Source organism: Stegodyphus dumicola, chromosome 2 (assembly GCF_044657685.1).
Source record: "Stegodyphus dumicola isolate Sdum_Otavi_A_Nest chromosome 2, ASM4465768v1".
Lineage (NCBI taxonomy): Eukaryota > Metazoa > Arthropoda > Arachnida > Araneae > Eresidae > Stegodyphus > Stegodyphus dumicola.
The window spans coordinates 170,584,531-170,609,104 of NC_140769.1; the positions used below are offsets into that span (position 1 = coordinate 170,584,531).

Sequence of the window (24,574 nt, forward strand, 5' to 3'; positions counted from 1 at the left end):
TCTTTGAGATCGCCGAGTTTGTTTATCAGAAATTCATTAAAGTTTTAAAAAATATGAAATTGACAATAAAAACAAATCAACTTCCAAATTCGAGCTTCCAGGTGCCCATATTTGGGTGAAGGACTAAGTTATTCAAAATTTGATGGCTCTAGATTCTTCATTATTTAATATCTGTAGATATAATTTTTGATAATGTTTGATGGCAACAATTTGAAAGTGAAACGGCCATTTATAGTGAAACGATGCAAAATGCCGTTTCGAGACTAACAGATCGTCTGTACTAAAAATACTTAATGTTTGTCATGGAAAAAAAAAAATCTTTGTTTTATAATTTTACCAAATCTATAGTATTGTGAGAGATAGTAATTCCTTAAAATAACAATATTTTCTTCAAATAAAAATAAATCATATTGGAATGGCAACATTTAATTTGTAAAGTATTACCAAAAAAAAAAGTCATTTTTTAGCATAGATTAAACAGTCTGCTTGGAATTATTTCAACTTGTTTTAAAACTATTTGTGCAATTTTGATTATTCACAACTTTTTTTCTTTCAGGTAATACCAATCCTTTCGGGGACAATGCTTTGCAGGAACTTCTTTATAATGCAATCCTCGGGTTCATAATAATATGCACAACAGTCGTCATAACAAGTGGATTTTGTTTGATGGTATTTACGGTCTGGCAGATGTACCTTGAAGTTCAAATGCACAAGTACTTCCTTACTGAACCTCGATATTATTCAAGTCCAGTGTTTAAAATCTAATTTATGCAAACTAACGACGGTAATAAATCTTTTCATGCGCTTAGAGACTGTTCTGATATTAGACATTATACGAACCTGGATTTTTACACAAAATTACATAAGATGCCATAACAGATGATTAAAAGATTCTGTCTTTGATAGATTCAAGCTCTGCCAAATTTATTCAAGAAATGGAGCGATCGCTAAATTTTCTCGAATCCTATTAGAGATCAGCATTTTGAGTTCCTCGAATCTCTCGAAACTTCTCGAAAATCACATTTCTCGAATCTTTCAAATGACAAAAATAATAAAAAAATATTTTTAATAAAAACAAAATTTGAAATCTCAAATTTGTGGCTTGAAAATCTGAAATCTTTTCAAAAACCAAAACTAACAATCCACTTTTTAAAACAAACCTGTATTTATTAAGATAATATGAATGAAATTTGATAAATGAAATACATAATTAAAACCCTCGAATGTTGCAGTTTGTTTTCTCTACATAATTTGATAAAACCATTTCTAAATAGTAGTTCATTTAACATCTGGAAATAAATAGTTTAACTGCTATACAACTGGTGTAATATACGCGAAGCAGCGTTTATAGTATATCATGGCATGAGCTAACAGAATTATACAGACCTTATTAATAGTAAATTACTTATATCCAAAGGTATGAATATACATGTAAAATTTCGATAATTTTCGAGAAACAGCAAAGCACTAATTACTACAAAATTTCTGGCAGATTTTACAAGACATACTGATAGAATTCGGCTCGCGGGTTATAAGGTATTTTCCCCACCTTGTTAGCATGCATTCGTGGTGTAGTGGTCAGCAAGCCCGACGCGAATTCTAGAGGTCCGTCGTTCGAGTCCCGGTGAGAGCATTGCTCATTTTTCATCTCTCCTGCTTCAAAATACCGTATTTATGCGAATCTAATGCGCATCCCCATTTTAAAACTTTAAATAATAAAAAAATTGTTTGTCAGCGAATGTAATGCGCATCAATGGTATGAGGAAGTTATTGAATCTTATTTTATACAACAATGGATTTGTATATAAACTATCAATCAATGGTATGATAATTTTATTTAAATTTAGATACCATATTTTATACAACAATGGATTTATACATAAAGTAACAGAACATAGAATTAACCTATTAGTGGACTATTGTTATGTGAAACAATCATTGTTAATTACCACTACCGTATATACGGTACATATCGTAAAGTATGAACATGAAATAAATGGTAACATTTCTATCTAGCTAACAGTTTCTACAATCAGTGATTAATAGTAAACGTCTTTATTCACTATTTTGATGATAACTTTTTTAGTCCCCTTCTCCGTAATGGTGTAGTTACGAGGCATATCAAACCAAATTGGCGTCTCGTCAGCGTTGCCAATTTGCCCCATTGAAAAATTCTTTTCCTTCCGAAGTGTGATGACATACCGCTAAAATGTTAGTAGTTTTCCCTCAAACTCTGCAGGAAGCTTTTGGCATATTGTTGTACGGCGTCTTAGAAATAAGCCCATCCGCTTCGTAAACCGATCCACCCATCGACGGCTAGCTTTACACTGTCGTTTCGGTATTCCAAGAACTTCAGCCTCCTCTTTTGCTTTATTTCTTATAATGTCGCTAGTCACAGGTTGTCCATTCTTCCTCCTTTCACGTACAAATTCCAAAACTTTTTCTTCAATTTTAGGGTGTCTTCCTTTGCGAGGGCCAGTGAATTTCTTTCTACTAGTTTTAGTTGCAAACAGTGCCAATTTCTGTTGCCGCCACAAGCGAACATTGCTCTCAGCTACGTTGAACTCTCTCCCAGCCTTTCTATTGCCATTTCTTTCAGGATAAAGAATTACTTTACGTTTGAAAGTAGCGTCATATGACATTCTTCTCTGCTTGCCCTCCATTTCGTGACTACGTACTCTGCAGTATGCAATAATGTGTCAACGATAAATGTAACGGTAAATGTAGTCGAGAAATACAGTAATCCATTGTTACGATTTAAATTCGGTTGACGTCATCGGCGAACTTTGCACTCGAATCTAATGCGCCATCGAATCTAATGCGCACCCCAATTTTGAGTACTACATTTGGCCAAAAACGATGCACATTAGATTCGCGTAAATACGGTAACTTAATGTCTCTGCATTGGCGCCCGAACTAAAAGATGGTGAATGATGATTCTTCACCACCAGGATTTGGCGATTGGGCCCCCTAATCCCCAGCCGCCTTTTAAAAGGGAGAGTATATAAGGTATTTCTCCCGCCTTCTTAGTATGCCTTTGGGTGTAGTGGTCAGTACACTCAGCGCGTATTCGAGAGGTCCGTGATTCGAGTTCCGACAAAAGTGTTGCTCATTTTTCATCTCTCATGCTTTCAAAAAATCCTAATGGCTTTACAATGGCGCCTGAACTAAAAAAAGGTGGTGGATGATGATTCTCCACCACCCAGATTTGGCGATTGGGTCCCCTAATCCCCAGTCGCCTTTTAAAAGGGGAAGCATATAACGTATTTCTCCCGCGTTCTTATTATGCCTTCGTGGTGTAGTGGTCATCACGCTCGGCGCGTATTCGAGAGTTCCGTGGTTCGAGGCCCGGCGAGGGCATTGGTCTTTTTCATCTCTCCTGCTTCAAAAATACCTAATGAATTTACAGGGTCATTACCAGTTGATCCAGGTACAACTGAAATTGCAATAACCTCGTTCTTATTTGAATTGAAATTTCTGTTTTACTTCAATAAAACTTATTTTTCTAAAGTTTTGAGTTAAAATATTTAAATTAATTAGAAAGATCCAAATGACAAAAAAACTTCGAAAATTCAGCGTTTACAAAACTCAAAGATTTTCTCTGATTTTTCACAGAATTTTCTCAGACGAGATTTTCTAATCTGAGATGTAAGTTATGTAATTAATTATTGTTTTAAGCCTACTAGCAGCAAGGAGATAAAAACCAGCAAACTGACGTTAGGGCTTACGATTCTGGCGATTACTATTATGTTAAAATATTTCTTTATCCCCAACTTTAACTGCACTAATAGAGTGTGTGTGTGTGTGTGTGATTATGGCAAAGCCTCGAGGGCTATCTGCCTAAGAGGAGGGGTGCCTTCGTGGAGGACTTTCTAAGGGAAACTGGCTCGTATACACGTTACACATGGGGAAAACCACGAAAACGCCCATGCAGCCAGCCCGTTCGCGGGATTCGAACCTCAGACCAAACTACCAATGTTCAGCGACTTTACCGCTCGGCCGCTGGTGGGCGCACTAATAGAACACGCCATTAAATTAAAACTACTTGCTTATAATCTTTAACATTAAAGTCTATTCAACTTCCTTTCAAACAAAAAAGCAGCAAATTTCTCTCATTCACCCAAGTTTAAACGAACACGGTGAATTAACCACAGATCTTCAAACATCCTAAATCCAAAAGCGGATCCAGCTCGCGGGTACAGCCCCAAAATAAATGCTGCTGTGCTTGGCTTGGCGTTCAGTGGATAATTTAACCCTTTATATCCCAAATTACTTTATTTTTTGAAAAAGCATTTGAAACTTTTTTATTTTATTTCTTTATGCATGAGAAACATCTCATATTAAATTTACAAAAATATTATGACTTTTTCATTTTTTTTTTTTTTAAGTTTAAAATTAGAGCTTAAAAGTCACGTTGAATATAAATGAGCGATTTTACCGATGGGACTTGAAAGGTGATGAGACGATGGGACTCTGTATTAAAGGGGGGGGGGTGATTTTCCAGTTTGCGAATTATTCGTACGTGGAGGTGGCTACGCAGGCACACTCAACGTTATGCGCGGTAGTATGTAAAACACAAAAACAGACGTTAAGTCCAAGCATGTTCTAAATCCTCTGAATTGCGTCTTTAGGTTTGATTTCAACGATTACGTCTTATGATTTGTTCTACATATACGTAGTCGAAGGCATCGTTTCGGTTGATCACTGGGATCTTTTTGTTTGGTACGTATTTTTTTGCATATTTTCTTCTTATTCTTTAAAAAATTGATTTAAACTTTTAAAAGTAAAAAATGAATTCAAAAACGCGGATATCGTTTCAAATTCGATTCAATGTCGTTTCAAATGTTACAAGAACAGAAGAGGCAGAGAGTGATACTGAAAGTTCAAGTGAAGAAGATACTGACTCCTGAGACAGCGACGACGTTTGTTAAAACTCTATTGGACTTCAAATACAATGATAAAGTAACAATTCGAAAAATACTCAGTGAAATTCGACAAACATTAAAACGTTCTGAAAAACAAAGTACAATTGCTGAATTTTGTAAGAAATAAACAAGTACAAAATGAATGAAAACTGATAGTTTGGATTATCTGTGTTTTTCAATTGTCCGTCCGTTGCTTCCCGACATTAGTTAGGATTATCGAAAATACACTTCATTTAAAATAATCACATACAGTAGAACTCCAATTATCCAAATCAATTGGGACCGAATCCTATTCGGATAACTAGATTTTCTCCGAAGAAAGGGTCTACTTACACTCTAATTAAGTGTATGTATAAAATGGAAGAAAAAAACTATTTTAAAAGAAAAAAGAGGTTTTAATTAAGTAAAATGAAAAGGCAACACTTTACGTACATGTTATATAGCGTACTGTACATTATTTACAAGTGCTGAAAGTCATTGCTTGCTGAACATCTCAGTCAAAGTAAGTTGTTTGACGGACACCGTGCCTTCAAATTTCTTAGCCAGCCGTTACTTGCTTTAAGGATGAACCACCAAGTTTCTGAGCTAAGATCTTAGCTTTTTCACAAAGAATCGTACCCGAGATTGGATTTCCCATAGAACGTTGCTGCAGAAACCACCTGAAAACGACATCTTCTAAATTTTCGTTTGTTGCTGATTTCATTGATTTTCTTGAAGAACTTCCATCTTGGTATTATGGTATTATCTTATGGTATTCCAAGCAGTGACCCGAAGTTTACAGGTATAGGTTTGCTCCTTTTAATGTATGAAATCGTTGATTGTCCAACTCTACGTTTCCCTTTTAATTTGCTTCTTAAATTCTGAAAGCGTTTCAGATAGTCAGAGTTCGGATAATTGGAGTTGTACTGTACATTGAACAAGATAAAATAAGGATTGAAATATATTTTATTCACAATGCGCATTTCATCTCCAGGCGAATCGCTCATTTTACAACCGAAGAGACTTTACATAAGAATACATTATTCTGGAACTCGCCACTGCAGCGCAAAGCAAATGATATGCAGAGGTAAAACATATAAACTATCATATATAAGGAGATTCTAAAATAACTGGCATGAGTATAAAGACAAATCCAGAGGACCAAAATAAGCAGATTGTGTAATGGAATGTGTGTGCGGAAATGGTGTATTGAGGTCGGTGCTGTTGATATCGGTAGGTAAAAGGTGATTCGCTGTGGTAAATGGTCAGACCTTGTGCGAATTTCGAGTGGCAGGCATCGCTACCGAATCGAACTTCTAGCTCGCTGACTATATTTCATAAATGGGACTGCGAATGGAAAAGAAGCAGCTGCTGGAAACGAAGTTGTTCAAAGGAAGAAGAGAAGACGATTTCCGAATAGACTACTATTCAATGCTGAGTATTTTAACTGGAAACCGTGGGAGAATGGACCGTTCCAATCTTTCATGTGTGATGTAAGCAGAGAAATATATTGTAGAACACTCGCTAGGGAAGGAGGTATACTGCAATAATCCTGCTAAATTCTTTTGGCTAATCATTTGGCAATAATCCTGCTGCAGGCACGAGAGCTGTTGCTGGAAGAGAGATCACTAATACTTGTGATACTATAAATGAGGATATGTTTCCATATCAATTGTAAGGAATGTGCAGCCGTTGAAACTTGACGATTCTGCATGTTGACTTTACTCCCTGGCACCCTCAGTAGGTTCAAACATATCCTCATTTCCTTATGTACGTCTCTTTTAGTTATGAGGCTACTTTGTACTTTATATTTAACATCTACAATTCTCACCTTTGGGGTATGATAATCTATTTTACATAAGATCATGGATCTACCAGCAAATTTACTCCTTTAATGTTTAGTCTGTTATAGTATACAATTATTCATAAGGACTGTGCATTATATCTGGTAGCTGCTGCAAGTACATCTTTTTGCAAGATATCTTGTTCAATTTCTTTGCGATTTCGACGGTAGTGCACTACGGTGTAACGGTAGCAACACTCGGCGCATATTCGAGATCCCAGTGAAAGAGGTGCGAATGTCTTCAATTTCCTGATATCTAAAAAATTAAAAAAGACTCTGCATTGATGTTCGAACTAAAAGGTGGTGCACAATTATTTGTCACCACTAGGATATGGCTACTGGATCCCCTAATCCTCATTTTCCCTTTAAAAAAGAGAATATATAAGGTACTTTCTCTCTCCTTTCAACATGCCTTTGTAGTGTAATGGTAGCACACTCGGCGCTTATTAGAGAGGTCCAGCATTCGAAACTCGGTGAGGGCATTGCACATTTTTTACGTCTACCTGCGTAAAAAAAAAAAAAAAAAAAAAAAAAAAAAAAAAACTAATGACTCTGCGAGATTGTAGTCGATAAGGAATCACCTTAAAATACTATTTGTGAAGCCCTGAACACAGGTCCTCGAAAATTTGACTAACTGTTTTCCATTATACGAAATTAATAAAAACGGAGCTCCATATTTAAATATAAATTTATTTAAGAAATTATCTGAAACAACGTTATCGGAAGTTCTTTTGAGAGAAACTATTTCTATCTATTTTGAAAAATGATCAGCAATTACGAAGCAACACAAATTAAATTGTTTTCGCTGTGGGGGTAGGAACCCAGTAGATCAATTCCAGTTAATTCATTAGAGAAAGTTGTTTTTTGCTATTTAAGCACCCGGCCGGGCTATAATTAATATCGTTAACTAACTGGTAAATGTTGCAGGACCTGAAATATTCAGTAAAAAAATTAGTTGTAGAAAATAAACAGATTCTCGTAGTCTCTGAACTAGTTTTTTATTCCAAGATGGCCTGATATTGGCGCGTCAACAGCTGCTGAAAAATAATTAATCTTAAACTCGCTGGGATAACCGGTCCTAACTCGTCATTATTACTTGTTACGAGTAAACAAAATGTTATCAATAATCTCATAGTTTGCGCATAGTCTCATAGACTGTTCCTAATAGTCGTCGTATCCTGGTGTTCAAAATGATCAGTATTTTTTAAATATGCATAAATATTTTTAAATTCCTGGTCTCTTTGTAACTCTGCAACTGTTTCGCTAGAATCTAAATTCCTAAATAAGTCACCACTGTACATTTGACTTCATTCCCTTCGTCATTTAATTTCATTCTTAATAGCGCCTCTGCTATTACATTTTATTTCCAGGAATATGATTAATCATTAAGCTGTATTTTCAATTTAAGGCTCGTCTTATGAGTCTTGGTGATCAGTTCTTCCTGGAATGCAAATAAACCACGGCCGAATTGTCTGTATAAACATTTATGAGTGTCTTCCCAAAATTAACTCAATATTTCTGAACCGCCAAAAGAATTGCTAACTTTTCTCTTTCTGTAGTGGTATAGTTTCTTTGAGTTAGATTACGTACCTTACTAAAGTGTGCAAACCTGTTCCATATTTTCAGATAAATGCAGTAGACTTAAATTGATCATTTCCGCACAGAAGTCAACGGCAGTAGTCATCCCACGACCGAGAACTAATCCAACGCGACGGCCGTGTATAAAATTGATGGGACGAAATCTAAAGATCTCAAAAACCATAAAGTATCTCGGACTTACATGGGATCAGGGTCTCACATGGCTGCCCCACCTTCAAGACCACAAGCGAGTCAAGACAGCAAATATAGCTAAGAAAGCCAGACAATTCCAGGGAAGAAACTGGGGTGCAAAACCCTCACATACAGAAACTGCTATATCTAACGGTAGCGGAGAGAATTGTTCTTTACGCATCGGCTATATGGGCGCAACCAATGAGCAGTCGCAAGATCAAACTCTTGACAACAATACAACGGCCATTTGCTCTAAACATAAGTAGGGCATATAGGACAACGGCATCAAGTGCAATAACGGTCCTTGCGGGACTAACACCCCTGCACATAAAGGCCAGCATAGAAGCTGCATATGAGCGCCTAATTAGGCTAAAACAAGATGCCAACTTTGCTGGCACCGCCTTCCATGCAACACAGTATGAATTACCAGGGAGTGTGCAGTATGTGCACCCGGCACACAAAAGTAAAGGCATCCATGTCGTGACAGCACAACACCCAACGCCTCTCAGAGAAACTCCACATGTGAACTCACGATTCTACACCGATGGATCAAAGCATGACAATGGAGTGGGATGCGCCTTCGTTCACTTCAAAAATGACCGAGTGGAAAGCAAATGGAAAGGCCATCTCGCTACCCACAACAGCATTTTCCAGGCAGAAGCTGTGGCAATAGCAGCTGCAATTCAGTATGCTCAGGATATCAATCTAGCAGCAACCGAAATTCACACAGACAGCATGTCAGTGCTACAGGCAATCATGAATCACCACCATACCTCACCCACAATTATAGCAATCCAACAGCTCCTGCGTAACAATATGCAAACACACATCAAACTAATCTGGGTGAAAGGACATGATGGCATAGAGGGTAACGAGATGGCAGACCAGTTAGCAAACGAGGCGGCACTCAACAACGACGCGCAAGAGGTGACAACTCCAATCCCGACTTCGTATTTAAAGCGAAAGCTAAGAGAACTAAGCAAAGAACAGTGGCAACAGGAGTGGGATAACTGTGATACAGGAAGAAGGACACATGGATTCTACCCAATAGTAGACAACGAACGTCTCCAGGCCATTGCACCCTTGACATACTATATTACGGGGCACGGCCCATTTCCATCCTATTTTCAAAGACATGCAATTTCGATGACAGATATATGCGTCTGCGGGGCAACTGGCTCCCCCGACCACTACATATTTGAATGCAGCCTTACATCCAACTTACACCTACCACTCCCAGCCACAAATATAGAATCATATAAACGATTCATCATTAAGCACCCACCAGCGGTCAAAAAGATCTGCCAAATAATTAGGCAGGTCAACGACCTAGGGCAAGATATCTGCCAACCAAACTAGCGTCAATTAAGGCGTCTCATAAAGCAACCACAGTCAGCTTTCACCAAATCATCAACAGAATTCTGACAGTCTCTTATACTGACAATCAGCTGAATGCAACTTACAATATGTTTAAATTATGTGCTGCGCTTATAACATAACTGCACTGCAACATAACTGCAGACATAGCTGCTTACTGCGTACAGTACTCACTTACGGCGTATAGAGCAAACTACTGACTATGAACAGACTGCTACCTGCATTGTGTCTCTGTAGTAGTTACAACGACTGAAATATCTATAGAAGTATTTCCTGGAATAACCACAGTTATTACAACAACTGCAAGTTATATATCAGTGTATAAGGTACTGTGCGCAGAGTAATTGGAACGCCCTGACAAATCGTGTACAGAACTTATCAACAGTGTACAGAGCTCAACACTGACTAATCACAGATTACTACTTGCATGTCCATGCTAGTCCATGCTTAACTGAACAGTGTAGAACAAATGTGTATCCGACTTTGCATTGTGTAACCATTCTGTAAGCATTGTGTATATAACAAGCATCATGTATCTATTACAATACTAATATGCACTGTGTATTCTACAACATAGTGTTTCTCCTACAGTCATTGCCAGTATTGTATTACACAAACGCGTTATACAAACTATCTGCAATAAATATGCACCTCATTCTGCACTGAATTTGTCAAATTCTGCACAGTATCTGCTGTATATAAAGCATATAATTACTATGCAACTATCTACATTGCGTGTGCACTACCTGCAATACCTTACAACCTGTTGTGTATCTGACTTTGCACTGTGCATTTGTTCTGTGAGCAATGTGTATATAAAAAGTACTGCGTACCTACTTTAATCCAATAAACACTGTGCATCTAATATAATATAAAATAAGCTCAGCGCATTCTATAACATAGTGTCGCCACTACAGTTATTGCCTGCACATCATATCTGTATTACTCAAACTATCTGTATTATATCTGCACTGTATATGACATATGCATAATGTATAATTCATCTATATCTATCAATATTGTATCTGCATTACCTGTATAATCTCATAGCTTCGCATAGAAATATATAGCTTGGCAACATAGCATGCATGGTGCTGCGTACTATAATTGTGTGTATACAATAGTATAGATTTTTTTTTTAATGTGTAAGTATAATTGTGTTTATATAATTGTGCACAATTGTGCTATATACCATAGTATAGTGTTTTATTCTGCGTTTTAATACGTTAATATAATTGTGTTTGCATAATTGTACACCATAACTGTGTTGTATATAGTAGTATAGTGTCTTATTTCGTTTGTACAATTGTGCGCAGTATAAATTCTAATATCTAATGCTTTACAAGCATAGTGTATCTGTTTTTACATTGTGTATCAATTCTGTAAGCATTATGTATATAAAAAGCGCTGCATATCTATTCAAATTAAATAAGTATTGTGTACCTGATATAACGTATTGCATAATGTATTCTCCAGAGTAAAGTTTCATCTGTAATTACTATATCATCTAATAACAAAATTTAATATTCTACAGTGTGCCTGCATGCTTTATGTATGTTTATTTGCGCATTTTACATGTGATATGTGATCTAAATGTGTCTAAATGATCTAAATGTGTCTTTAGTGTAAGTGTATACTATATATTAGCTTAAATATGTTTCATTATAAGTATGTGTTTTACTTGTATAAGTGTGTGCAAACTAGTATCTAATTTCTATTTTTATATAATGTGCTTACATGTTTTATATGTGTTATATATGTGCTTTTATATGTGTTTTACAAGTGTTTTGTATGTATCTTTATATGTGCAATTGTATGTACTTGTATGTGTATGTATATGCTGTAATTAGTGTCTAACAGTGTCTAAAAACCAAGATGTAACAAATCATCCGCCTATCGATCAAAACTAATGTATTCCTAAGACGCTTCTGTATGGCCATGTACAATTACGTAAAATTCTTCAATAAACTCCCAAGGTGGCCTCATGAGGCTCCTGGGAGTTGCTGCCACTAGATAGGGGAGGGCGCGGGACATATGCCTGTTTACCTCTGTTAAACATCAGGCGTCCCCGTCCTCCGTCACCTGTCACCACCTGTCCGTCTAGCATAAGTAGGGATCTTACCGGGAAGTCTCATGCATCTGCGAAGATTTCTAATTTCCAACCGCTTTAAGGTATGTGTATGTGTGATTATGGCAAAGCCTCGAGGGCTATCTGCCTAAGGGGAGGGATGCCTTCGTGGGGGACTTTCTAAGGGAAACTGGCTCGTATACACGTTACACATGGGGAAAACCACGAAAACGCCCATGCAGCCAGCCCGTTCGCAGGATTCGAACCTCGGACCGAACTACCAGTGTTCAACGACTTTACCGCTCGGCCGCTGGTGGGCCTGTCCACCCGCTTTAAGGAATTTCAATACTAGGGGTTGATTTAAAGCTACTTTCAATTTTTCGAAAACTGTGTGCGCTTCAGTCGACCAGGTAAACCTGGCTCTCTTTCTGTTTAAATGTAGGAGTGGGTCCGATCTGTGGGCAAAGTCTTTGATGAGAAGTGTTCTTATAGCAGCACAACTCAAAAAAATGAGGCCAACCTTTTTTTTTTTTTTTTTTTTTTGTATTAGGTGGAGGGTAATTTTTTATTGCAACAATTCTTTATTGCAACAATTTTGAAATTTTCCCTCTCGATTCCCGAGATAACTTAGAGCCGAAATAACGAAGTACTTTGGCAGCAAATTTTAATTTATCCGTGTTTACTTTTAATCCTGCTTCTTTTAAAAGCGAAAACACTTCGTATAAATCCCGAATAAGTTCATCTATTATGTCGCTAGTAACTGTTATATAGTCTAAGCAAGTAAATGTACATTTTTCGAAAACAAGTCTTAGTATAATATGCGCAGTGTACTGGAACGTAGCAGATGCTCTGTATGAGCCAAACGGCATTTTCAGAAAGGCATAAACTCCTGATTTGAATATAAACGCGGGTTTTTACCCATTCCCTGGTTTCACATATATTTGAAAATATCCAGGGTTTAGCGTCGTCATGTATTTTGTTGATTTAATTTTTCGAGTAATGTCCTCTTATTGTCAATGATAGGCTGGACATCTTGTTATGGTATTTAGCTTTCTATAATCAACTGCGAAACTTCATGATTAAAAATCCATCGGTGAAAGATTATTTTTTTTCCCAGTGAACTACCGGGCTAGCTTAAGGGCTGCTTATGAGAATTATTCTTTTTATTTTTTAACATTTCTTCAATACGTTTTTCAGTTATCTCTTCTTGATATGAAATACCAATATCGAATTAATTATAAATTACAGATTTTTTCCTCTTTCATCAAAGTCGACAAAATCACCAATTTTAAAATAAATAAAAAAAATTTGTAACCATTAAGGAAAGAAAAACAATACCTGTTAATTTTTGAAGCATATCATATCGTAAGTTTAATAGAGTTTCAATTTGAGATATATCTGAATATATCATTTCCTCCTCGGCTGATAAGAGTCTATTTGAAACGGCAAGGTGATAAGTCATTCCTGTGTTATATAGATATAGATTTCTCACGGTCACAATTTTATCTCCTTCCTTGACTTTCGAACCATTGAAAATAAAAATCGGTTTCGTTTGTCACTTAAATTTTGCTACCATTTTTTTAAAACACAACGGAGCATATAGCTGATTTGCGGCCTAGGTTTTAAATTTAAGCTATGGAGGTGAGAGTTGTTAGCATGATTATCTGTTTAGTAATAACCTGCGACTACTGTCTTGGATATTCTAACAGAGGTAATTTTACTAAATAACGTTTCCGTGTACGCAAACATCTAACGCCGTTTGTTTTAGTATTATTTCAAAAATTGATTATTAAGTATTTCATTAACTCGCTTAATATTTTTCAGCTCATAAAAGTAGATTCAGTGAAGTTAACTTTTTAACGTATTTCCCGTATAGTTTTTACAAATTCCAGGTCATATCGATGGTGTTTTCAGAGCTCTGTGAGCTACACTAGGGTGTGGCTTTTGGTGCTTTTTGTAGCTTCGTGGTTTTAGGCTTTTGATATTCCTAATTTTTATGCTATGTTATATTGAAACTATTCTTAGAGTACTATGTTATAAAAAATTTGACCTTATTATATTTTGTTTCATAATAAACCATTTATGTTTCTCTAAATTATTGTCATGGCTTTTAAACTTTGTAGCCTATTTACGTAAAGTACGAACTTTATTTTTTAGGAATACTAATAAAATGCTGAAATCCGGAAAATTTTCAAAAAGTAGTAAATAGAAAAGCAGGAAAAGAGTATTAAGAACGACGGGAAAATGCTAAAAGTTTAGCATTTCAATCTTTGTGCCAGTGCTGTATGAAAAATGTTCGTTGAAAATATTTAGAAAAAACACATAATATTAAGAACTAATTAAATGTAAATAAAATAAATCGATATGAAATTATTCATTTGAAAAATAAGCTTCTCTAATCAAAGGTTTTAGAATTATGAATTTTTTTGAATAGGAGGTAAACAAGGCAAAAACATTTTGTATTAACATACACAAAATGAGATACTATATCTAAAAATAAGTACCAGATTTTTATGTAAATTTTTCACGTTTCACTTAATTGATTTTAGAGTATCACTACCGTATCATCATAGATTAACTAATTACAAACAGCTATCCGGAAGTGGTGTCAAAAATCACCCAGTCTAATGAAATATGAATCTAAATGTTGTATTTGTAAATCATTATAAGAGAAGTCTCATTTTTACTTTCACTTAACATGTATATTAATTTGTCATACAAATTTTAGCATGATTTTTAAAAGAATATAATTACGTTTTATATAAGATAAATATGTATTTACGTATATTCCATAAGGTATTTTCTCGCTCCTTTCTGCATGCCTTCGTGGTGCAACGGCAGCAAACTCGGCTCATATTTGAAAGGTCCAGGTTGGAGTCCCTGCGAGGGTATTTCTCATTTTTCATGGCTCCAGCATTAAAAAAACCTAATGACTCTACAGTGGCGCCTGAACTAAAAGGTGGTGGACAATAGTTGATCACCACCATGATTTGGCGATTGGGTCTCCTAATCCCCAGTCGCTCTTAAAAGGGGAAATATATAAGGTATTTTCTTCCTCCTTCTGGCATGCCTTCGCGGTGTAACGGTTAGCACACTGTGCGCGTATTCAAGAGGTCTATGTTCGAGTCCCGGGGAGGGCATTGCTCATTTTTCATGTCTCCTGCTTCAAAATAAGAATTCAAAGTACCAATAAACTATACAATTCTTACCTATATACTATATACAAGATTAACACACATATACTCTTAGAAACAAGAATGACACGAAAAATATTTGGGCTTTATTTTTAGCTAATTTTGCTAAATTACTTAACTATTCAGAAATGGTAAATTTGAAAACGGAATGTTCTCAGAAAGAATTAATTTAACAAGGAAGTTTACATTTGATTTCTACTTTACGCTTCGCATAGCGGTTGGTCGAAATGCTTGTTCAGCTGGTGCTGATAAGTAAAGAAAAGACATTACATCTGCTTTTTAAACTGCGAAATATTTGTTCTCCTACAACATTTTTAATTTTGAATAGTTTTTAATCTAAAAATTCATGAATTCTAAAGTTTTTCCAGACTTCTAGATTTTATATAATTTGCCATTCTATATGCTAAATTCTTCATAATTATTTTCATTAATTACACTAGGAAAATTAATGCAAGTAATAGGGTACCGATGATACTTTCTTTCTTTTCACCATCGACGGAACACCTGGCCCACTGGGTTAGGTGCGATATGATACTGTAATAACAATCTAATTTACACGCTTTAGTATTCAGCATCACGGAATTTTATAGGATCTCTGAAATTTATTCTTTTAAATAAATGGCTAGGATAGAAATATTTCACTTTTAAACGCTTTTTTGAGGTTTTATTTAGAACTTCTCTGTTACGTAATCTCAGTTTAGATGGAATTATATTCTCGACTACCGATATGTATCTTTTAAGGATAAATACTGATAATTTATGTGTTTAGCTACTGAATTTGTAACATATTGAGTTTTCATGAAATATTTTATAATCAGTTCATTTTATTTTCTACTAATGAATTAAGGGGTTAGGGCCTTTAAATGCCACTACCTACCAGACGGGAAAATAGTTAGTGATCCTGACTGTCGTGCCGAAGAGCTCGGGTTCAAATCCCGGCAAAGGCATGGTTATAAATCGTCTGTCCTTTCATAGGAGGTAACGGTGGCTCGCCTATTACGTGCCTCCATCCATGAAGGATGGAGGCACGTAATACGTGCTAATTACGTGCCTCCATCCTCCATCCTTCATGGATGGAGGCACGTAATAGGTATCAATCAATCAGTAATAGTAATCCAACAGTAACACAATATATTACCTCACATTATGTGACCATCGCTTCCGGCGTTAGTAGTGGCTAACGTCTATGGTGGTTTGTGTCCGCCATTGGAAAAAAAAAAAGGGAAGTCACTATGTCAGTTGTTGCGGAGTGAATGCTAAGGAGAAGATATGCCTTATTTAAAGAATTTGTAGTTCTTGAAATTGATTTAGTTTGTTTAACATCATTTTTAAGGTAATTCATGTATCTAATTCTAGCGTTGTCTTTGCTGTTATGATTCGAAAGGAAGTACTAGTTCTGTTGATTAGGGTATTAGAATATTAAAGTCTTTTAAAAATTGCTATCAATAAATTACATCCTGGTTTTGTAATAAAAAAAATCAAACAGTAACACAATATATTTTTTGAGCTGATTTCGTATTAAAAAAATTTGTTTTTATGTAGAAGGAAACTAATAAAACACTCTGTTCTTTAAGATGCAAACGTAACCTGTGATATTCGCTGGGTATACATTATTAGCCCAAGTTTGCAATGGTCCCTGATTTTTCCTAAAAACATTCGTTTCCAATTCTGTAGCTGCGGAAAGGAGCATAATACCTTTAAATAAATAAATAAATGCTAAAGTTTTACAAGTTCGCACAGCACATCAGTTTTACTAGATAGAGTATAGTTATTTTACCTTTTGTTATGTAATTCAAACAATAAAATCTGAAAAACAAAATTGTATGTTTATTTAGCCCCTCGTAATTTTCATTTTGCGATAAAATTTTGTGTATCATAAATAGACGTCGTAGGTATTGCCAGTTAATGAGGCATAACATCTTTTCTGTTAAAAAATACATTGCTCATTACAGCGTAAAATAACTGATATACTATTAGGAAACTCGAGACAATAAGTATAATATTCTTTCAGGCGCCCTCAATATCAGCTTTCCTTATTTTTACGCGTGAAAAACAATGTTATGAGGAATTACAAGACAATTTTCATGCTTCTTAAAATATGAAGTCTTTCAGGTCCCAAAGATAATCGTGTAAAACTATAATTTTATCTGCACTTCCTAATATTTTACACCATGAGTATCATAAGTAAATTAAGCTTCTAACACTTTATTACAGCTATATTGCAAAATTTCTAATTTAGCTTGTGCACGCTATTGTCTACTCGTAAAGCCGATACAACCAATGCAACTGAACCAGACGCAAAAGTTTTAGAATATAGGGATGAGAAATTTGAATGGCAGAATTTTAGAATCAATAGGATTGCACCGGACGGCAATAAGCCTAGCACGAAACGGGTCTGCATTTGAAATAAAATCTAGTTATGATGAAATTTCACAGTACATATGGATTGAAAGTTTCTATACATGTAATGTAATTTTAAAAATTTTTTCAAAAAATAAAATACTTTTTAATATTTTAAAATTGCACCATTTCATATTCAAAAAAGAAATGCGATACAAATGCCAGTGCATTTAAAATAGAAATTCTTTCTAGTTAAAAGTTTATCTTTCATTTAAGATTAAAGATATTCGTAAAATGACATCAGAAGATAATCTAATAAATAAGGGCGAAATATGTGTATTATTTTGAATGGAAGAATATATTTTAATATTCAGAAAATTAATTATTGTACTATCTGGGAATAACGCCCACAACATAATAATTTTTGCAAATTAGTCAGAAAATGATTTACAGTTAAGATTAACACAATTAAATCATATGTACCCATAACTACACAGTTTTCGATAAAGAAAATATATGTTTTCTTTTGTCTCATTTTCAATGAAAAATAAGTTTTCATCACCTGTTTCCCCCTTCTTCTCTTTGCTTCTCACTACTTTAACTAGTTTGGAAACGAACCGTACGTGGCTCGGTGGTCTAGGGGTATGATTCTCGCTTAGGGTGCGAGAGGTCCCGGGTTCAAATCCCGGCCGAGCCCATTTCCGTTCTTCTTTTTTCTTTACTTTTCTGTGATAATAGCTAAATTAAAAATTTGCTCCATTTTTTTCTGATGTGTTATTGCTGCTGTTTCAAATAGCAGAATTCTTGCAACTTAAAGTATTCCTTTTTCATTGATATTCTTAATAGTATTTGAAAGCTCAATATAAAACAAGCCATTTTTTAAACACCTTGAAATATATGTTAATGTATTTCGTAAACTAGCAAAATAGAAATTAATAATAATTTACAGGGCACAGACTTACAGGGATATTTATTATAATTCTCTTATCTAATAAATAAAATGCACACTACGTCCAGATTAAGGCTTAAAATCCTTGAAATAACAGCTCCGTTAAGGGGCTGTGACCGAATATGAAAACAAATAAAAATAAAATAAATAAGTAGTAATGCCTCACTGTTAGTGATGCATTACTATTTATTTATTTTCAGGCATATCAGCGATAGCTTATGCAGGACTAAATTACAACTGGCTAGCTTATGCAGGCCTAAATTATAATCGGCTAGTAGGACAAATTATAATCGGTAGTTATGCACGATGTACTGTTGCGAGCTATGAGCTCGTTAATGTATCTTAAATGATCATTCCAAATATGTATCGAGAAATAGACAATATAGTATAAAAACTCACCCACACAGCAGAATAAATAGCTGGAAATAGCTCAGTTCGTTTGATGTTTATTTTCATGATGTTTTTAAGCGAACAGGACGCTGACAGTTTGGGTCATGTCCCAGCTTTAAAATATATATATAAAAAGAAAAAATAAAATAAATAAAATACAAGCCTCTCCCCCCCAAAAAATTCTGAAAGTTTTCAGATTTTAAATTACGTTCAAAGGGGCGTTTTTTAGCGTTTTGTGTGTTACCTTTATTTATTAAATATCATATTCTTTGCACTTAAACCATAAAAATCAGTTCAGTAGCAATGTCGCAAAATAATTCTAAAATGAGCATATCTTTAGAATTTTCTATACACGGCCACTGGAGATAAAAAAGTTTTTCTTTTCCCCCCGTAGAATGTTGCCATTGCTCCCTTTTAAATCGTTGACTTTGTTACACAAAAAATTCGTTAAAGTTTTGCAAAATGTGAAACCGATAATAAAACACATTTTTAATTTCAAATTTGGTCTTCCACATGCCCATATTCGCAGGGGGATTACGTCATTCAAAATTCGATAGCTCCATGTATCGTTGTTTTATCACAATGCGAGAAATATACATACATTTATGCAGATTTTTCATTATTTAATTTCTTCAAATATAATGCAGGACTCTAACATTTGGTGGCAACAGTTTGAAAAGTGAAACGGACATTTATAGTGATTCGACGCAAAATCGCAAAACGAAAACAATAGTCCTTCAAGGATAAAGCCCCTTTGGACTTATAAATATAAATTTTTACATTAATTCTCTTTGAAAGAATGTTTTCAGTAGCTAATTTTCTCTCGTGTTACAGATTGTTTAAAAAACATGATCTTTAATACGATTTAAATTGCTTGCAGCCGATATAATAATCAGGTCACTCGGTGGTACAGAATAAACACTACTGGACTGTTTTATTTGTTTGTCATTTAGCAAAAAACCTTTTAATTAAAATATTTATCCTTTGGACTTTGCTTTAAACTTTATTTATAGTTAAAATGCCTAGAAAATCAAAAGCTGTCTTCAGCTGAAACGCAAATAATGTAATTGATATTTTAAAAAATTTGACAAGAATGCAAAATTTATGGAAGTATAACAATCGAAAAATCTTAATTTTTCTTGTGTGAGCTGAAAATAAATGTAGAAGGAAAGAAAACTAGGGAGAAAAGTAAGCAAAAATTTGAAGGGGAATTTGGCTGTCAGAAATACCAAGGTGTTTCGAAAAGTTGGATGCTTTTTAATGTATTTTCAGAATTCTTCAAGGAATTTGGGTGTTCAAAGAGAAAATACTTGGACGTGTACACCAACAGATATCATCGATTGAGCTTGTGCTAACGGAAAAGACTAAAACGATGTCATTGTAGATTAAAGTGAAGAACGAATGTTTTTCGACTATATAGTTGTATAAATTTAAATTACCTTATCATATCATCATAAACGGAGAATCCCATGATTTCTCAATTGAATTATTTGAATATTCAGGAATTTATCCAGTGATGTATGTGGATGTTACCTAAAGACGTTTTCCCTCTTGATGAAACCAGTCTTTCCTTTCATCTCATGCCTTCAAAATGCTTAGCCTCTAAAGATTGATAAAGGCTCTGACTAAGTACTGATGAAATGGATTGATTTGGATTATTGAATTACGGGAAGGCAGGGCTATCTGTCTAAAAGAAAGGATGCCTTCGTGAAGAACTTTCTAAGGGAAACCAGCTAGCATACACTTTATACATGAGAAAAACACGAAAAGAACCATGCAACTAGCCCATTCGCCAGGATTTGAATCCCGGAGCGAACTACCAGTGTTCAGCGACTTTACCGCTCGGCCGTTTGTGGAAGTCGATAACATCATTTAAAATGAATGTCAGAAATATCAAGATGTTTTGAAAAGTTGGACGCTTTTTAACATACTGGCAGAATACCTGAAGAAAAGGAGTAAGCCATTAAGAAGAAAAATAAGTTTTTGCATAAAATTTAGTATTTTTAAAAATTTAAAACTATTTAAATTTATGATATTTGATTCTTGCGATTTAAAAAATAAAATATTTTATTAAAATATGAATAACATTTTAAGAAACTAAATGTAGAATGATAAAATTGTGTAAAGCAATGAACACAATGATAAAGCTGTATGAAGAACTTAATCTAATGAGTTTCTAAATTATATATTTATATTCTGCAAATACAAAGAGTTTATAATTAAATCATTGTCCTTTTTTCCCCAATTTATAAATGAAAGCTATAAGCTACAATATAAATAAGAGAGATGTATAGCCGACAAAAAGCAATGTATGCAAGTTATCCTAAGTTAAAATGTCGGCTATACATCTCTCTTATTTATATATCTTTTCTGACCGGAACACTGAAAGGCGTTATCCCAATAATATGTTTGTCCTGTGTTCAGTTACTATATTCAAGAAAATTAACCATCTTAATTGGTAGACTAACTGGAGAGTTACCGCTTTGTTTAGAAAAATGATTCACATAATTCCATTGTCTTATAGAATCAATAAGATAATCACTTATTTGATTGTGTCATTGTTTTGCTTTTTATTTCAATTTAATCCTTCCTCCCAAACCAGCAGTATGAAGAATTTAATCTAATGAGTTTCTTAATTATATATTTATATTCTGCAAATACAAACAGTTTATAATTAAATCATTGTCCTTTTTTCCCCAATTTATAAATGAAAGCTTTGAAAAATTCTTATTCTTACATTTGCACACTTTTACAGAAGATTCTATATTCACTTTGACTGGAAAGCAGGAGAGTTCTTCTACGACTGATCCTGATGAATTATGGCCTAGCGCGCAGACCGAAGCTTTAGATGGTCCAGCTAAGGGTGGGAAATGGAAAAACAAAATTCCACGTTGGAAAATAGGTGGACACTCCTATCGACATCGTAAAACTAGTTCCTCCAACCTGGATGCTGTACCTACTTATGTATGGATTATTATAGGAATGTTAGGATCAACCTTAATAATAACCTTTGCTCTTTATATGTACTGGAAGTTAGTCCTGGATAGAACCGTACAAGCAGTTGATGTCTGAAATATTAAAAAAAAAAAAAAAAAAAAAAAAAAAAAAAAAAAAACATGTTTACTGTGAGTTTAGTATATGAAATTTATACATTACATTAACTCGCATGATTGTAAATATCGTAATTAAAAGTGTTCAGTTTTTAATTATACAATAATTTATCTGTATTTATTAATTTTATTAAGTTATGCGCTCAAATAATGATGCATCAAAGTAAGTAAAATCAAGGCTTGAGCATATAAGACGCTAAGCTGTTATGCAAATAGCCATTTCCATTCCAATTCTATTAATTTGATGATTGCGATGAAAAGATTGAAATTTTTTGTTGAGTTTCATCCCAAGTGAATTTGCTGAAAAGTCTAGGAAAAATTTCTTGAAGAGATTTTTTTTGCAAATGTATTTTTAAAGCGTTTTGCATTTGTGATGCTTGAGTTGACCGCTGTTTGGAAGAAAATTCAAGTTTGAAATAATCAGAAATGCTTTTAACTGTCATGCAGAGGAAGGAGATATGCAACTCTTACTACTTTATAGACTTTACATCACAGATCATAGATATCCAATCTTTCGGAACTTATGGGCCATACAGGTGAAACATTATGCGCCAAGGGTCTCATACAGAATTTAATATTTATTAACTATTACAAAATAACCGCCCAGACGGTATAGTGGTTATGGGAGTCTGACTGGGATACCAAAGAGCCCGAATTCAAATCTCGGCAAAGGCATGGATGTAAAATTGTCTGTCTCTTCATAGGTGGCAGCCCATTAGGTGACTTCACAATAAAATGGCCACCACTTTTGGCCTTAGTAGTGGCCAATCCTGTTACAGGCAAGTACCCGCCATTGGAAGGAAAAGAAAACTATTACAAAATATCCTTATGTAGAGGTTAATTTCTAAAATTAGAAATTTCGAAGTACCGTTGAAAGTCATAAGGAACGTGGAAGAAAAATAAATAAGTAAAACAAAAAAAGCAATATAATTAATAATGTAATTAAAAATTCAAATTCAATAAATTCAATAAATGTATGTCTTGTGAAAATTTGCTGTGAATTAGATGAGTTCTTCTTTTAATCAAATAAATTTATTTAAAGATATAGAACGTCAACCCTCTTTTAGCTGTTTATTGTTTCATAGAACAACAAAGAGGTTACATTTGCATACACAGAAAAGAAACTTAAGAGTTTGGGCGTCATGGACATGTAAAACAGCAACCATGGAAGCAACATGACGCCCATCTTTTGACTGACTGGCGTTGCAATCAAAACCCTTATTAAACATCAGTATGAATTAATACAAAATACAACTGTTCTTTGTATATCAAATAAATATATCAAGTTATACAAGAATAATATTAACTATTAAAGTTCATACAAACCATAGTTCACATACACTTCTGTTGAAATCTCCCAAGTAATGTAACAATTCTGAAACTTAGAGTGGCTCTCACATCTCTCTTAGCCGTCAAACGAAGGCAATTTTCTAACTTCGGAGCATCGGCAGTCAATACATTTTGATCTAGATCAAAAACAGTTGGAACTTATTGCATGGTCTGTAATTCTGGATGTGAAACAATAGAAGTGTCAGTATCAGAAAAAGTGAATTACATTTTCTCTCTAACGAATATATTTTCCGAAGCGTTCGAATTATTTCTTCCATTGCAGCTTTCAGTCTTGAAGCTTGAATGTCGCCATTCTCTTCTGAATAAAGCTTTTAAAAATCACTTTGTATATGAACTTTATTATCAGCGTGAGTTTGGATATATTTAGTGCCATTTTTTTGTTTTAGCAGTTGTCCGAGATACTCCACACGAAATCTCTGTCTGAGATTTCTCTCATTTGAAGGTTATCTCCATCGTTTCTTTAAATCCTGTTTGCCAATTAGATCTATGTCTGTTACTCCAACTGTCAGAATATCCTGAAAATACATGAAAGGCGTCAGTGTAATTAATTTGTCGAGATCCTCAGAAATATTTGTCAAAGAGCTGGAATTAACAGTAGTTTCGCATTCGCACACCGGAAAAAAATTCATCAACTCTTCGTAATTCAACGAAGCTCTTCCTAAGACTCATCTTAAGAGATTTTTCATGTTCCCAATGAGGCGTTCCCAAAATCCAGACCGCTGAAGGAGGGCTGAATTTCCACTGTATTCCTTTAAGCTTTGCGTCTTATTTTACAAGAGACTAGTCAATGAGCTGAAATAAATTTCCTGCGCCAACGAAAAAAAAAAAAAAAAAATTCAAACTCTTGTAATTATAGTTTATTTCTGAGCGATCCCGTAAACCAAGAAGTCTTCTAAAACTGCAAAGAAAAGCTTTGGTTGATGAAGATGTGACCAACTCTACATACATGCGCAGTGCAATGCACCACGCAAGTGTATAAAACAACACATGCTTTTCCTTCTCCTTTCAGTGTCAAAGGTTCAGAGAGATCCACTCCTGTAACTTCTAAAATCGAATTATTTTTAATTCGGCCCTCAGACAGAGGAGCTGGTGGAGTTTCTAGATGTCACGAATTGAGTCTCCTACATCTTACACATCTCTGGGCAATTTAGTAAACAGGATTTCGCCCGTTAATAATCCAAAACCTCTCTCCTCAATAAGATAAGAAAATGCGTACTTCGGAGTGCATCATTTTCAATGCATTTCCCTAATACGAAGCTCTGCCATTCAATTCTAGGAA

General features: G+C 34.6%; 1 protein-coding gene and 1 non-coding gene across 2 annotated transcripts in view; both read left to right on the forward strand.

Annotated features, from left to right (window-relative positions):
• Positions 1-23,616, forward strand: part of LOC118200668 (uncharacterized) — a 34,805-nt gene extending 11,189 nt beyond the window's left edge. Inside the window, exons 3-4 of the mRNA XM_085811447.1 lie at positions 557-13,673; positions 21,591-23,616. Coding sequence (XP_085667573.1) covers positions 8,719-9,876 — 1,158 coding nt within the window. The 5' untranslated portion in view covers positions 557-8,718 and the 3' untranslated portion in view covers positions 9,877-13,673; positions 21,591-23,616. The remainder of the gene's footprint in view (positions 1-556; positions 13,674-21,590) is intronic.
• On the forward strand, positions 18,122-18,193 carry TRNAP-AGG (transfer RNA proline (anticodon AGG)). Its single transcript has one exon. It is a non-coding gene; the product is annotated as a tRNA-Pro (tRNA).
• Positions 23,617-24,574: the final 958 nt, after the last annotated feature.